This window comes from Cygnus atratus, chromosome 2 (genome assembly GCF_013377495.2).
Source record: "Cygnus atratus isolate AKBS03 ecotype Queensland, Australia chromosome 2, CAtr_DNAZoo_HiC_assembly, whole genome shotgun sequence".
Classification (NCBI taxonomy): domain Eukaryota; kingdom Metazoa; phylum Chordata; class Aves; order Anseriformes; family Anatidae; genus Cygnus; species Cygnus atratus.
Genome location: NC_066363.1, coordinates 9,307,649 through 9,321,795, shown reverse-complemented (window position 1 = coordinate 9,321,795; position 14,147 = coordinate 9,307,649). Strand labels below are relative to the sequence as shown.

Sequence of the window (14,147 nt, the reverse complement as noted above, 5' to 3'; positions counted from 1 at the left end):
GGAGCTGTGATTGGAATATATAACTATACTGGGAGTTAGTAGGAGAGGAGAACAGCTTTGTGTATAAAAGTAAAGCAGGGATCTCTCCTGTCCTTTCAGAATGAGTGCAACTGTGGTAAGATAAAGACAGTAAGAACCTGAAAATTGCTCTATATATAGGTCAAGAAGAAGTTGGGAATGTTTGTTATATTCATTTTTGTATTTCAAAACCTAGACTTCCACATGTGTAATTTTGCATAGTGTCTGTATTTAGACATTTAAGAACAAAGTACAAGACAGCATTTCTGTACAAGACAGCAACTTCTAGGTAAATAACATGCATTCTTTGGCTATTGAGGAAGAACAGCTTAGCGTGAACTTGCTTTTGTACATATATAAAACATTTCATGTGGTTTTATAAAACATCCTGCTGAACTCCACTGGGGACTTCATAAGCAAAATTTGACCTTTTTATGCTACCATAAGGAGATCTATGGTTTGCTGAATATATGTAACAGTTTGTATCTGAGGACAGCTGAGGGGGGAAATAAGTGGATATTGGTTGTCGCACACATTGGATCAAGATGTGATGAGATGTGATCTGTGCTCCGTTTCATTGAAGTAGTTAAATGTCAGTTGGTTGCTTCCATAAATTAGAATGTACTTCTTTTAAAGATGCCTCAGAGCAACTTACAGAAAATAAGGTAACAGGAGATAAACTAAGGGTGTAGTTTATTCGGCATAGCTTTTTGGCAGTACCTGCCTTACTGTGACTTCATAGCTGAGCAATGGTTCTGTCTTTCTGCAGTAGTTTATGGGGTTAAGATTATAATTACTTTTTGAACAGCTCTTCAAAGCAGATAGAAAAGGAAAATGTCAGGTTAATGTATGGTCTTGCAACATTTTCATGTGTTGCAGTTATAAAAATCCGTACAATAACAGAATGAAACAAAGCCTGTTAGTAATATTGGGATAAAAATACTGTGCAAAGAAAATCCCAAACAAGCTTAGTGTTATTTCAAAATGTAGATTCCTGACCATTACTTTGCTAGCACACTAAGAAATTGTATTAGATGACTCCTGCATGAGTAGGTAGTCATCTGTGAAACTAATTAGGCTCCAGAAGCTAGCACTGGAGCATTAGTTATTCCACCTTGCCTGAGCCAGGAACGAAAAGCATTGCTGAACTCTTGTGCTTTCCTCACTCCTACATCGTTCTGAACTTGTACAGTTCAGCTGCTACAAAGTTCTGCTGTATTTAGCATGCTTATATTTTGTGGAATTTCCATAATTTTTTGCTAAAAGCTTTAACAGGTAGCTGCAGCCCTGCAAATGGAGTAAATTGTGAATCTTTGGTGCTCTCTTAGTGAATGCATCTATTGTTTGTTGTTTTATTTTTTACAGTTACAATTTTTGAGTTTATCCTAACTTAAGGAGTTCTGTATGAGTAAAAATACACATGCTAAGTACTTCTGTTTGTAAAGGATACAGATGGTAGAGCTCCCAATACTGTGCTGGGAGCTCTTCATTTTAGACTGATGTGAATTGAAGCCGGAGGTTCTAGAAATGATGTAGTCCCATGGGAGTTACATTTTATTCTTGTTACTGGACTTTTCATGCAGCAAAGCATTTAAGTTGGAATTGAAATCTTTTGAAATGACTGAGACAGTGTAGATGCTCTCTTTTAAGGCAGAAATGAATAATTTTATTATTTCTTTTTAATTTCAGAGTCCGTAGACTCTTTTGTGGTACTGATAGCTATATATCTAAAAATCCTGAGATGTATTTCTTGTTCGTTTTTTAAAATCCTCAGTTTATAATAAAATTTATATAATTATTTCAATAGAAACTTGCGTCCTCCTTCAAGAAGGAAGGGAGGAGGTATTTAAATGCAAGATGCCTAAAATGACTGTGATTCAGGAGATCTGGAAGAGCCTTCTTTCAATCAATGGAAAAAGGCAGGTGTCTAAGCATTAAGCATGTCTGAGTTAAAGGCTTGAAGAAGGCAATGAGTTTCTCTCATCCTTGACCTCTTTCATGTTTCTTATTTGTTTTGGTGCAGCTTTTTTTGAACAGTTTCCCAGTTTATTAAAAGGGAGTTGTAGCAGTCTGGTGCTCTCTTCCTCATCTTATTTACCCATGCCAGGGGTAGCAGAGATTGACACCAAAAAAACTTAATGTTTCTCTTTATTTTAGAACTTCAATAGTGATCTGTGTTCTACGTGTCATTTGCTTCTGAGAACTAATCTTTATGGTTTCTTTCCACCAGAAACACTATCACAAATTCCAAGTCTTTATACTTTTAGGTTACTTATTTTAATCCTCTGCCAAGCTATAAAGAAGATGGAAAATATCTATTTTTCTTCCTATCACTCCAGTCTAGCAGGAAAGAATCTTTCTCATCCAAAAGTAAGTGACCGTAGGGAGGCTCACACTGTCAGAAATCCCACAGCTCCCATGTTGTTGTTGCAGGTGGCTTCGAAAAGTCTAGGAAACTTTGTAGGCGGAGGGAGTGGAGCACCTAAGAGCTAATTAGCGAGGGCTGAGCTAGCTAATGGAACAACAGAGGAAACTTGGGGGGGAAAGGGGATACTGATGGGATAGCCATAATTTCATTATATGTGTGTCCTTTCACTTCTTCCTGCCTTTCTCCCCCAAACATTTGGGTTTTATGCTTTTACTATTGTATCAATAGAAGATGTGCATTTCTCCTTTTTACTAAGAGCTTTGTGACATACCCCCCTTTTTTTGCGTTTAACAGCTTTTGCACATGAGGGAAGAGCAGGCCGTAACATATGAAAACTGCAGGCTGTAATTATTTTCTTCCACCTAGTAGATACCTGCTTTTTCTCTGGTATCCTGTCTAGCTTTTACTAGCTTTTAAGAGACTGGTATGTCTTCTCTTTTAAAATTTCGAAGGACTTTTTTCCCAGTATGTTATTTCTATGTTAAATGTTCAGGAAAGATGCCTTGGTGTGGAAGAGTCAGGTGTGTGCTCTTTCCTAAAATAGTTTGAACCTGTGCATTTGAAACAACTCCACAGGCAGCAGATGACTCATGTTATCATCCTTACTGGAGTTTGTCTTGTCTTGGATAGTTCAATAGATCCCAGGGGGTAAAAAAAAAGGTGAGAAAGAATGGTTTTCCATCCTTATAGTTAGGATGTGAATCTGCTGGGAGCTCGTGTTGGTTCTTAGGCTATTTCAGCAAGTTATTTGCATGCAATCATGTCAACAAGAAGACTGGATGGGTATGGAACCCAGAACATATGGTAACACAGTGGTTAGGGCAGCCTTCTGGGGCCCTGGAGAAGAGGGTATAGGTGTTCTTTGGTACTCCAGTGGGTGTGCTGCATTCTGGAGAGATGTCAGCTCTACCAGTCTACTAAACAGACATCTTTTTGGTGACCTCTTGTTATGCAAGTTTAGTCCTTCGTTTCCAATTCGGCACGTGTAGTTCCTGTACTTCTTGCTTCATGTTTATAGCCGGTACCCAAAGACTTAATTTCTTTTTCCATCAAGTTTCTTTAATTTTCACTTTGTTTTTCTCTCTCCTATTCTGTCATCTTAATTTTTTGGATTTTGTTAATTATACCGTATAACTATTCTATAGAGTAAAATGATTTCAGTTACCTCTTTCACTGAACAATAACCATTGAGTGGTAGCTGCTGAAATCATTTGGGAAAAGATACTGGCAGAAATCAGCTGGAACTTGCTGGGAATGTTTTGTGAATATGAAATTGTAAGGCTTGTAATGAATAGAAAGTAAATACAAGCTTTAAAATATACTCGTGTTGTGAAAGAGGTGTGTTCATCTTGGTTTTCAAGTGCCTTCAGGCCAGAAAGTTTCAATGTAAAGGGAAGAGGCAGTGTGGAGGAGATATGGTCAGTGCTATTTAGTCTTTAATTCTTGCATGGGCATGGAAACGTTTTTGCTGTTGCTTCAATCTGTTGCCTGGATGTATTATTTCTTGATCAAAAATGTTTAGTTTGTTCTGTGAGGGTTCTGAGGCATTGGCTGGTTTTGATTCAATAATTTGTTAGCTAAATATCAGTATGCTAAATTTAGTTTGTGTTTCCTTGATACCTGTTGGAGAATGCCTCTTCTTTACTTACAAAGAAATGCATTTTGGCACTATCTTGAATATGTCAGAGCAAAGGTTATTCAAAGTGTAGTTTCTAACTGTAGAAATGATTAGAATGCTTTAAGTTGATGTCTTTTCTAGTGCTTGCAAACTGGGAGAAGAGGGTATCAGGTGCTAAAAAGATAGCAGACTTCAATATATAACATTTCCAATCCAATACCTTCTGTAATTCTACTTTTTTAGTACTTCTGTTTATTTTTTCCAGATGCTAGCATGCGTGTTTGTTGCAGTCAGTGTCTCACTAAGCAAATCTTAAGAATACTGAGACTCCTTTTTGTCATATGAAAACAATAGGCTTCATGTGTATTTTAAGTGTGCCATGATTGCAGAAATGTTTCCCAGGCTTTCCCTATAGCTCAGGGCATAGTGTAAAAAGTAATGTTTACCTACCTTGCAAGAGGTCAAGATGTCCAAGCAGAACTGTGTTTAAGTTTTCAGCACCATAGAAACATTGTTAGGACTCTTTGTTCTTGTGTGTAACACATTGTAATTTGTACTTCGTTGATAATTGCCTTTTTCCTCTGTAAAATTTGCAAACAAATTATGGTGTAGAACTACCCAAAATCCATGTAATGCTATGTATGTGTAATGTAGTTCCAAAAATGTCCATCTTATAGGATCTATAGGTAGATCCTATATATATATAGGGATATATATATATATATATAGGGATATATATAGATCTTATAGGATCTATAGGTAGTAGTTTGTTCATCAAAATTACTATAGCCAAGAAGTGTTCCAGTGAAGAAAAGTTTTTACTTGAGGTGGGGCTGTAGTTCTTTGGTTTTACTAGCAGTTTTGGCTTTTATGGAAAGTGAAAATGATGTTTTGGAAGCTCTTCTGCTCATTCATTGGTGTTAAAACACAACTCTTGGTGTATATTATCTGTACAAGCATTCTGAAATCTTTATTTTATAAATTAATGCTTAAACTATTGAAAAATGTGTTCCTAATCACAACTGGAAGATCAAAAATGAGCAAGTAATGTCTCGATTGCTATCATTTATATGATCTTTTCCCAAAATGTAGCAGCTTGCGAGTTGCTGGCACAGGGTTGTGCCATCGCTTGGAAGGCAAACCAGTGTGTTCCCTGGCCATATGGTATATGTTTTATCCTAGCTTTGCAAGAATGACAGTCATCAGAGATGTCCTTTTGAGCTTTTCCAGATTTTGTGTGTGACTTAAATAGAGAGGGGAGCACTCAGCAAGTTTCTTGCACATGCCCTGTCCCTGTGGTTCATTGTGGTCATGAAAGATCCCTGTGCTAATTGCTAGTTAGGCAAAACACCTGAAACCTTTTGGACAATCAGTGTGCAGAGCAAGGTCTTCTCTTGTTACTTATGCTAACTTAATGATGAACTATTTTGGATGATATAAATGTAACAATACAAAATAGTTATAAAATAGAAATAAAAAATCTACTGTGTCAGCTATCAAGAAATCTCACTTTTCTTTATTAAGAAGCTGCAAGAAACTATGACCAAACACATTCTCTTATAAAGTAAAACCCAAGCTCTAGGTGTTACATGTAAACACACACAATGTAAAACAGGTCCTAATGTGTTTCAATTGCATAATCATAATCCCATTTATTACAAATTTATTGGGGAATTTTTTTCTTAGTAATTGTATGTTTTACCTTTCTTGTATGATATCTGTCACCCCTTCAGAACTGTTGTTGCTATTTGTGCTTCAGCTGGCTTTACAGAAGAATTCACTTTTTAGACCATGTGCTGTTTTTAACACATTTTGGTTATTTATTATCCAGAATGAAGGCAACGTGGCAAGATTCTGAAGGTGCCCTTCAGAGTTTAAAAAATAAAATAAAAAAAAAAATACAGACCACTTAATTAACCTTTCTTGCTAAAATACAGCATTTCTGGAAACATGAGCCCTTAGGCCCACTGCTACAGGCAGTGTAAGTAGCTCAGGATTAAGCAATCTGTAAAAACTTCTGAATGTCTCAGCAATTGATTTTTAAAGAAGCCTGAGAGTCAGACATCTCCAAGGCTTTACAAACCGCAGGATCCTTAGAATGTGTTCTTAGGATAGCTTTTATTTGTCGGCATGCCTTGGAAGCTTCAAATGCTTTTTTTGTTCATCTTTTGGTTTTGTTTTTTTTCCCTCGTTAGTGTACACAGAAGATGACAGATATTACTAGGCTTCTGGCAAGTTCCAGGCTGCTGGGATTGATGTTTTGGACATCTTTTCTTTAACAAAATATTTCACTTGGTTAAGTGCATGCTTTAAAGAACTGGATGAATTTTGAAAATGTGCTGTGAGTAAAAGTGTAGGTGAGCTGTTGAGTCTAGACTGGGAAACTTTCTTTGAAGTTGGAAAAAATAAAGGGGTGTGGGGCTAGAGGGTATCATCTGCCAGTCTTTTTTCCCAATTGTCTTAATTCCCCAATTGTCTTAATAAACAGTTTAATCGTAGTATCTATCAGATTATAGTAATTAGTTTCTGAAGTTTTTGTTGACCACATTGTTTTCCATCCTCCGTCCAAAAAAGATTTTTTGCGTCAAGTTGGCCTCCATGATGCCAAGCTTCTGCTTTCCTGACAACAGGGAACTGTGCAGGTAATTTACCTTCAGAAGCCTGTTTGTTTTGCTTTATGGATGATCTGAAACTTGAGGAAATAGCGAGCTGTTTGATGTGTTTTGATTTCCTGTTCAGCAATTATCAAAGATCATCGCGTGCTTGTAGTGTTGGAAGCAGTGACAGCTGATCTTTTGTCAGATACCTTCATGGAAAAAGACTTCAAAATTGGTCTACCAAAACTAAAATTACTGTCTAACAAAAATAACATTTATTTTGCTAAAATTGTGGTTTACAGTTCCTAAAGGATGGCGCTAAGTGGATGAGTCCATGTTGGGAACAATGTTCCTCTCATTTTTGGGCCTACAGAAGAAATTATGCACAAATTGAAGACTAGAGATAGGTTCTCCTTCCCAATACTTCCAGTGCATTCTTTTAACTCACGTTATAGCTGTCCCTTTCCCTTTTGCTTCTGTACTTCACTTCCAGTTCATCTTCCTCCTTTTAACATTTTATATAGCCTTACCTATTCTCTCCAGATCCCTGGTGTGCAAGACCAACCCCTACAAAAGCGAGGATGCCTTCTGAGCCCCTTCTCTATAATTTCTCCATAATAAATCAATTCCGTTCACATCATGCTTGTTTTTCGAGATCTTCAGGGAGTGTGTGTTGTTTCATCCATTTCCTTTTTGGGACTTGTGTGTGTGTATCTCAGTTAATAACTTAGTTTTTCTACTCTTTCTGACTGGCAAATCGTTTTTCATATAGTGTAAAGCCTAGGATTAGAGCTTTTTAGTAAAAGGAATGTATTTTTTCATAGGTCTTCTTTCTTTCCCGCTCCTCTTTGTGCCCACAAATGGAAGCTGAAGTCACAACAATACACTTAGTATATAGCAGTGAATGTAGGAAATCCACCACCACCTTAACATTTATCTCCGTTCCCCATTTCATTACGTCAAGCACAATTGCATTTTTATGTATCCTGTGGTTTTTCTTTTCAACATCTGATATTTTTAACTGTTAAAAAAAAACTTGATAAAATCTTTTGTTGTTGCCTCTCCAACTTAACCAGCTTCCCAGCAGCTAACTAGCTAAGAGAAAGCAAAAGATTTGACCGCCTTAAAATGTGCGTGCTAATAGAAGTACTGCAGGGTTTCAAAGTTGCAATAGAACATCTTTCTGAAAAACCTGATACAAAGATGGTTGATTTTTTAATGTGTACTTTCCTCATTCCTACCTACCTGTCAGGACTGTTAGGAAACGAAGACCAGGTGAAGACTTGGACAACTTCATTTTCCTTCTTAAAAACAATACGCAAAGTTAAAAATATGAACTATTTTCCCATTCTTCTTTCTTGTTATCAGTTTAGCTTCCATGGGAATGTTAAGCAGTGATGATAAGTGCTCTCCCAGTTCAACAATTGAACTGGAAAAGCCTGAAGTCCAAGATGACTATTGCACCTCCCTCCCTTACGTACCCAGTACTTGCGAGTACATATACATGTGCGTGCACAGCTTGCTTGCAGGTTGCCTCCTTCATTTCTGTGATAAAGGTTTCCATGGTTTCCAGTTGCACACCAACGAGAAATCAAAGGACTTTTCCAACTTGTCACTTGCCAACAAAAAGTGACAAATGCAGTCACTTTTTTTGACATTCAGATTTAGCACTGTATGACTTGAGCTTTTCCTTGCTTAGTTGGAATGTTAATTTGAAGTGGTCCTGCATACCTAAGCTACGTGTTTCCATATTGTACTCATTTGTTAACTCTGCACTCTGTCTACATCATTGTATCTGTCTTGAACATGAACAACAAATGCCCTCTTACAAGCTGGTTTGAAATCTCCAGTTTTAGATGTGTTTGCTGCTGTTTTTGAAGATGTCGGACTCTAAGCCTCATGTCCCATTTCCCACAAAGAAAAATGGGGAGTAAATAGATTCAAAAAGTGCAACAAGTATTATGTGAGGCAGGAGTGGCAATATGTTCTGTGCCACAAAGATGTGCCATGACATTTTGCTTGTCTAAGAAAGCTGAGGAATATAATGGGACTGTGGGAGAGAAGGCAAGTGAAATGACTCAAAGAAGAAATGTGAGGCCAGAATGAAAAAGTCAGTGGGGGGGGTCTTTGCTCACAAAATCAAAAAATTCAGCAGTGAATTTCAAGGTTGGTTTGCATAATTTTGCTTTCTTTGAAATAAAAATGAAATGTTACGTGTTTCTTGCTTGTATCTACCTCTTTTTCCTCTGTTCTCAGTCAGTAGTACAGCGTTTGGTCCAGCTCTTAAATTAGTGATGTTACTAATTTTAATGTGCAAACTTTAATTTTTTGAGGAAAATTATGCAAGAAAAAACACCAGAACAAACAAACCTACTGTCAGCAAAAAAAAAAAAAGTGCCAAGTATCTATAGCTCACTTCCCCAGGAATTTTCTGTGTGCGTATGTAAATATAGCACAGTCCTGCAGGCATATAAATGAGTATTTACTGATGTCCTTAAGCATCTTTTCAAAAATAAAAATAAAAAGTCCTGGGCAGTTACCAGGTATTCATTTATGCCTATGACAGAATGTTTGTCTACTCACTTCATTAAAGCTTCTCAAAGTATTTTTTTTTACTGATCATCAGTTCTTGGATCTTGTATCTCGTGTTTGTGATACAAAAATAAAATCTGCTTTGCACTTGGAGTGAACTGTCAGTTGTGCTTCTCAGTGTGTACATGAGGCTGCAGTACTGTTGATGCATCATGTAAATGTGAAGAGAAGTGTATCTAGTGAGAACAGAAGCAGATTGATCTCATTTTCTGAGGTCAAAAATTAATCAAAGACCTGATCTAGTGGGTGGCATCCCTGCCCGTGGCAGGGGGGTTGGAACTAGATGGTCTTGAAGGTCCCTTCCAACCCAAGTCACTCTAGGATTCATAGTATGGACGACAAAATGCTAACGGGAAAGAAACATTACGCAGGTAACTTGTTTTTTCTATAGTTTGTGCCAATAGTCCTTTTAGCCAGAAGGAGTGGTTACCTCTGAGTACTGGCTGTGGTCGTCTCCCTCTCTTGAGTGTGTTATTTGTGTTGTCCTAATCTTGCTCCTCTTCAGAGGACACTTGCAGTAAATATGGAAGAAAGGCATTTATCCGTGGTGTTCATCACATTATAATTCTTGCTTTTCTGTTTTGACAATTGTGCTCCTCCATCCACGGGAAGAGAAATCGATGTTCCAGGCTCCACATAACACAAAATATTTTCCAGGTTTGCCCAGAAAAAGCCATTGCTGTGAAACTTGAGGTCAGAGGCTGACCTATGTTCACATGGTAGGGAAATTGTCAGGAGTCCACTTCTTGTGGCTGAGGCTGTCAGAAACCCAGAAGATAGCATCACGTTTTCCTTTGCCAAGGAGAGGATTCGTCGAGCTGTTTGTAAAGCTTGGAGCAGATCTCTCTGCATGCATGTGTCCTTGGATGTTTTGGGTTTTCTTCTAATCTTGTGACTTTCTTCTGTTGTAAAGCGAAGGCTCTGTGTCAATGCTCTGTACTGAAAGGAGGACAGATGTAGATAAATGCAGTAGGTTTGACAAGTTTTAGGTACCTCTTAAGTTCAGATTGCTGTTTTACAAAGCTGTTTTTAAAATCAGTAAGAACTTTGAGGTTTTTTTGGGGGGCGGGGGACGGGACTACAACACAAAGATTGGACTGTAATACGTTTGTTTTCTGGTAACCTATTGCTTAAGTTCTAGTATTTAATATATGGCTCTCATCTTCATCTTTCATCTTCAAATAAATATATTTGGCTTAGATGCTTACGTTCAGAATAACTCATAGAAGACAAAGCTAATTTATGAGCACTGTAAAAATTATTTTTAATAACCTCAAAGCAATGTATTTTTTGTACACAAAATACATTCTAGGACCAAATCCATATCTTATCCATACTACCTTTAGTTTGAAATCTGGTGTTTGAGAGCCTTTATGGAGTTTGGCTTGATCTGCCCACATGCTCCTTCAGGGGAGTTGTGTGAAGGTCTCTTTGATTTTTCCTTCGTGCTACCTTCATGCCAGCTGTTTTGTAGGGGACTGATGGCAGAGAGGAATTCGTGTATTATAGGAGATAAACGCACACGGTTAAGATAAATGCACGCGGTTGAGATGTCTAAGATCTTCATTCATTGTTGGATGCTGTGGTTGTGTCAGGAGCCTAATTTTTGGTGGATATGTTGTGTGAAGATTATTACCCTCTTCTGTTAAGCAGTGTGAGAAGGGGTAATGAGAGTGGGTAAAGTAAAGCTCCCTTCTTTGAACTCTAAAGTAGATTTTTTCAAGTAGAACATACACAGGTTCGGGTGAGCTTGTGTGAGAAACAGGAGATTGGGTTTGTTTGTGGAGACACATAATAACAATTGAAGAAAAAGAGTTATATGAACAGCAATTCTGTTAAGGGTAAAGATATCTAAAGGAAGTGTCCCAACCACACTATTGATTAAAATTAGAGTTAAAAAAACAATACTTAAAGACTTCTGGTATTATTTGGTTTATTTAGATTTGCAGATGTAACACAGCTATTAGAGTAATTACAGCATTTGCTCATGAGGAAAAATGTGATTAAAACCTCGTAGACCTGTGATTTGTGTGGTGCAAGGGAGAAGTTGGATTCAGCGTGGCGCATGCAGATCTGGGAGTTACAGGATGCGGCTGCAGCGGTGTGTGGGCAGGCCAAGCAGGAGCAGTTCTCTGGCCATACGCTTGAGGGCTCTGTAGACTGCGAGGAGTGGTGCAGAAGCAATTTCAGCTGAAGAATGTATTTTAACTAAATTGGTGCATTGTACCTACGCGGGGTTTAATGCTTGCTGGGCTATTTGGCTATTTGCCATAATTGGCTTTCCATTCCCTTGATTGGAATCATAGATAAAAATTTGCTAATCCACTTTTCTTTGCTGAAAGTATTAGAAAAGTAATCCATCTTTTAAAAATGCTCAGGCAAAATCATATGGTATAAAGAATATTTTATGGAATAATGAGATTAATGAGAACTGTAAGGCATATGCAATTTAAAACATCTTTCTGCCTTTTTAAGGGGAAAAACGCAACTCAGGCATTATAAAGCCATAAGTACTTCCTTTTTTTATGCACGCGGAAGGCTGTATTTTAAATGTACATTACATGTTATCCTTTTGTCTATGCGATAAAACATGGGTATATATTTAGGCATAAGGAACTGCTGTTTATTTGTATTTTTCTTATGTTTGAAAATATCTGATTCAAAGTTTTTTGCTGTGTTTTTTTTCTCTCCCCTCTTCTGCCCATAGGGGATCAGAGCACGCATTTTGGAAACCCTTGTTATGCTTATACTTCTTGCACTGCTTATCCTTGGAATCGTATGGGTGGCTTCAGCTCTCATAGACAATGATGCTGCCAGTATGGAGTCTCTGTATGGTATGGAATTTAAAAAAACAAAACAAAAAAGCCTTTGTCTTGTTTTAATTATGGAAATGGATGTTTTCAAATAAAAGTACTTTCAGTAAATGCTGTGAGTATTGCACAGGTTGAGAAGTTGTATTAATTTAATACATACCATTTTTTTTTCTCTTCAGTAAGCTTATTAAGTCAGTTTCTAGCATGGTGAGACAGTTTTTGCTCTTGTGGATGAAATGTTGTGTATCTATATGTTAAAAGCAAGTGATTTAAGCAGGATAGGAATAAAAGATGAAGATATTTTTCAAGCTAAAGTGCTAGGAGATCTTGTTGCCTGCATATTTATTAACTGAGTAATTCTTATTTTATACTTCAAAACATAGAAATTCTTCAATCCTGGAGAAGAAAGCTTAGGGAAAGAAGCTAATTCAGTTGGATTTGTGACATAAGTAGTCTATTCATAATGAGCTAAGACTGTGCTTAATGTGTGCTTTGCAGACCTCTGGGAATTCTACCTCCCATATTTATATTCCTGTATATCACTGATGGGATGCTTGTTACTTCTGTGTAAGTATTTCCATGATTTTTTTTTTCCAAAAGATGAATGTTTCTGTTTGTTTTTTAAAGATTGAAGAAAACTGTTTTTCATTATGAAAGTTGAATATAAAAAATTATATATTTTTATAAGTTAAAATCTTAGTATAAACTTGTTACATTTGAATTCTGAAGTTGGTAAACCAGTGCTACGTTACGTTTTCATAGAATACTTAGTTTGTCCTATGTTTAGTAAACTACCCTTCTCCTTTTTCTAAATAAAAATGTTCCTGTAAAGGCAGAAGTGAGAACACAATATGGCTAACGTTCATAATCATGGAACTGGTATCTGGCCAGTCCAGAGGTCTGTTACATGGTTTTATACAAAACAAATGCAGTGTTTTTTTGAAACGACAACAACAAACTTACTCCAACTGGTCCTAGCCAGAGTTCCCTCGCCCCTGTTTAGGGGAATGGGAGGCTCCAAAATTGCACATATAGTTTCATGCTTCCACTGCCCCCTGAATTATTTAAAAAAAAAAAAAAAAAAAAAGAAAAAGAAAGCCAAGGGGGGGGGGCACAACATCTCACTTTCTAGATCATCATGTTTTCACCTGCTTTCTACCTTTTTAAAGGTTTACAGCTAGCATTTATAGGGCTGTCACTATGGATAAAGGATGGAGATCAATGGTAGTTTGAGGCATTTTCATAGACTGATCTGCTTAGTTTTATGTAAGGTGTTACTGGGAGAACTTGGCTGAGTCTCCTTAGGCTCTCTGTATGTGAAGATTCTTAAATTGACAGTAATGGAGGGGGGGGGGGGGGGGGAGTAAAAAAAAAAAAAAAGTAATTCTGACCATCTCATTTATGAACACCTAGACTCTTTGAGACTGATTCACAACAGTCGCTCAACCTTCTAATGGGGAACTTGGCGTACAGACTTCCTACGTGTGCCTTGCAGTTGGTTTCAGCAGAGCTGAAAACTCAGCATGTGCTCTGGGGCTACTGTGTAGCAGTTCACCCCAGTAATTGGGATCAAATGCCAATTTTAGAACAGTCATTTGTTAACTTAGACAACCAAATCACTGAAGTTATATAAAGCCCTCCAAGCTGTTACCCGTGCAGCTGAAAGGGCAGCATACAGCAGTTGGAAAGTGGTAGGTGCTGGGGTAGAGCTTCATTAGATCTTCAGTTGGCTTAATTGCTGAAGCAGTGTATTGGGAAGTAGATGATAGGTTTATTGAGGGGGTGACTTGCAGCACTGTCTCTTCCCTTCTCTCCTTTGCCTGCAGGCTCCCTCTGTAGTCAGGGAAGACTAGCTAAAGGTAGTCTTTATCAATACTTTTCTATTCTGTATTTTTCCTGTAATGTGCAGTAGCCATAGTGAAACACTCATTGATAAAAATGAACATAATCCTCACTAAAGTCTTCCGTTTGCTGCTTCTTGTCTTATTTAACAGCACTACTTTATGATCATATAAACTGTAAATATATCCTTATCCATGCTGTTACAAATCCCTTCCATCTCCTACATGCTTCAGTATTTG

At 37.4% G+C, this 14,147-nt stretch overlaps 1 protein-coding gene across 2 annotated transcripts in view; it reads left to right on the top strand.

Annotated features, from left to right (window-relative positions):
• LMBR1 (limb development membrane protein 1) overlaps window positions 1-14,147 on the top strand; it is a 69,818-nt gene that overhangs the window by 34,008 nt on the left and 21,663 nt on the right. For both annotated transcript variants that reach the window (XM_050708980.1, XM_050708981.1), the window contains 2 exons: window positions 11,959-12,087; window positions 12,565-12,633. In XM_050708980.1, the coding sequence (XP_050564937.1) occupies window positions 11,959-12,087; window positions 12,565-12,633 (198 nt within the window). The remainder of the gene's footprint in view (window positions 1-11,958; window positions 12,088-12,564; window positions 12,634-14,147) is intronic.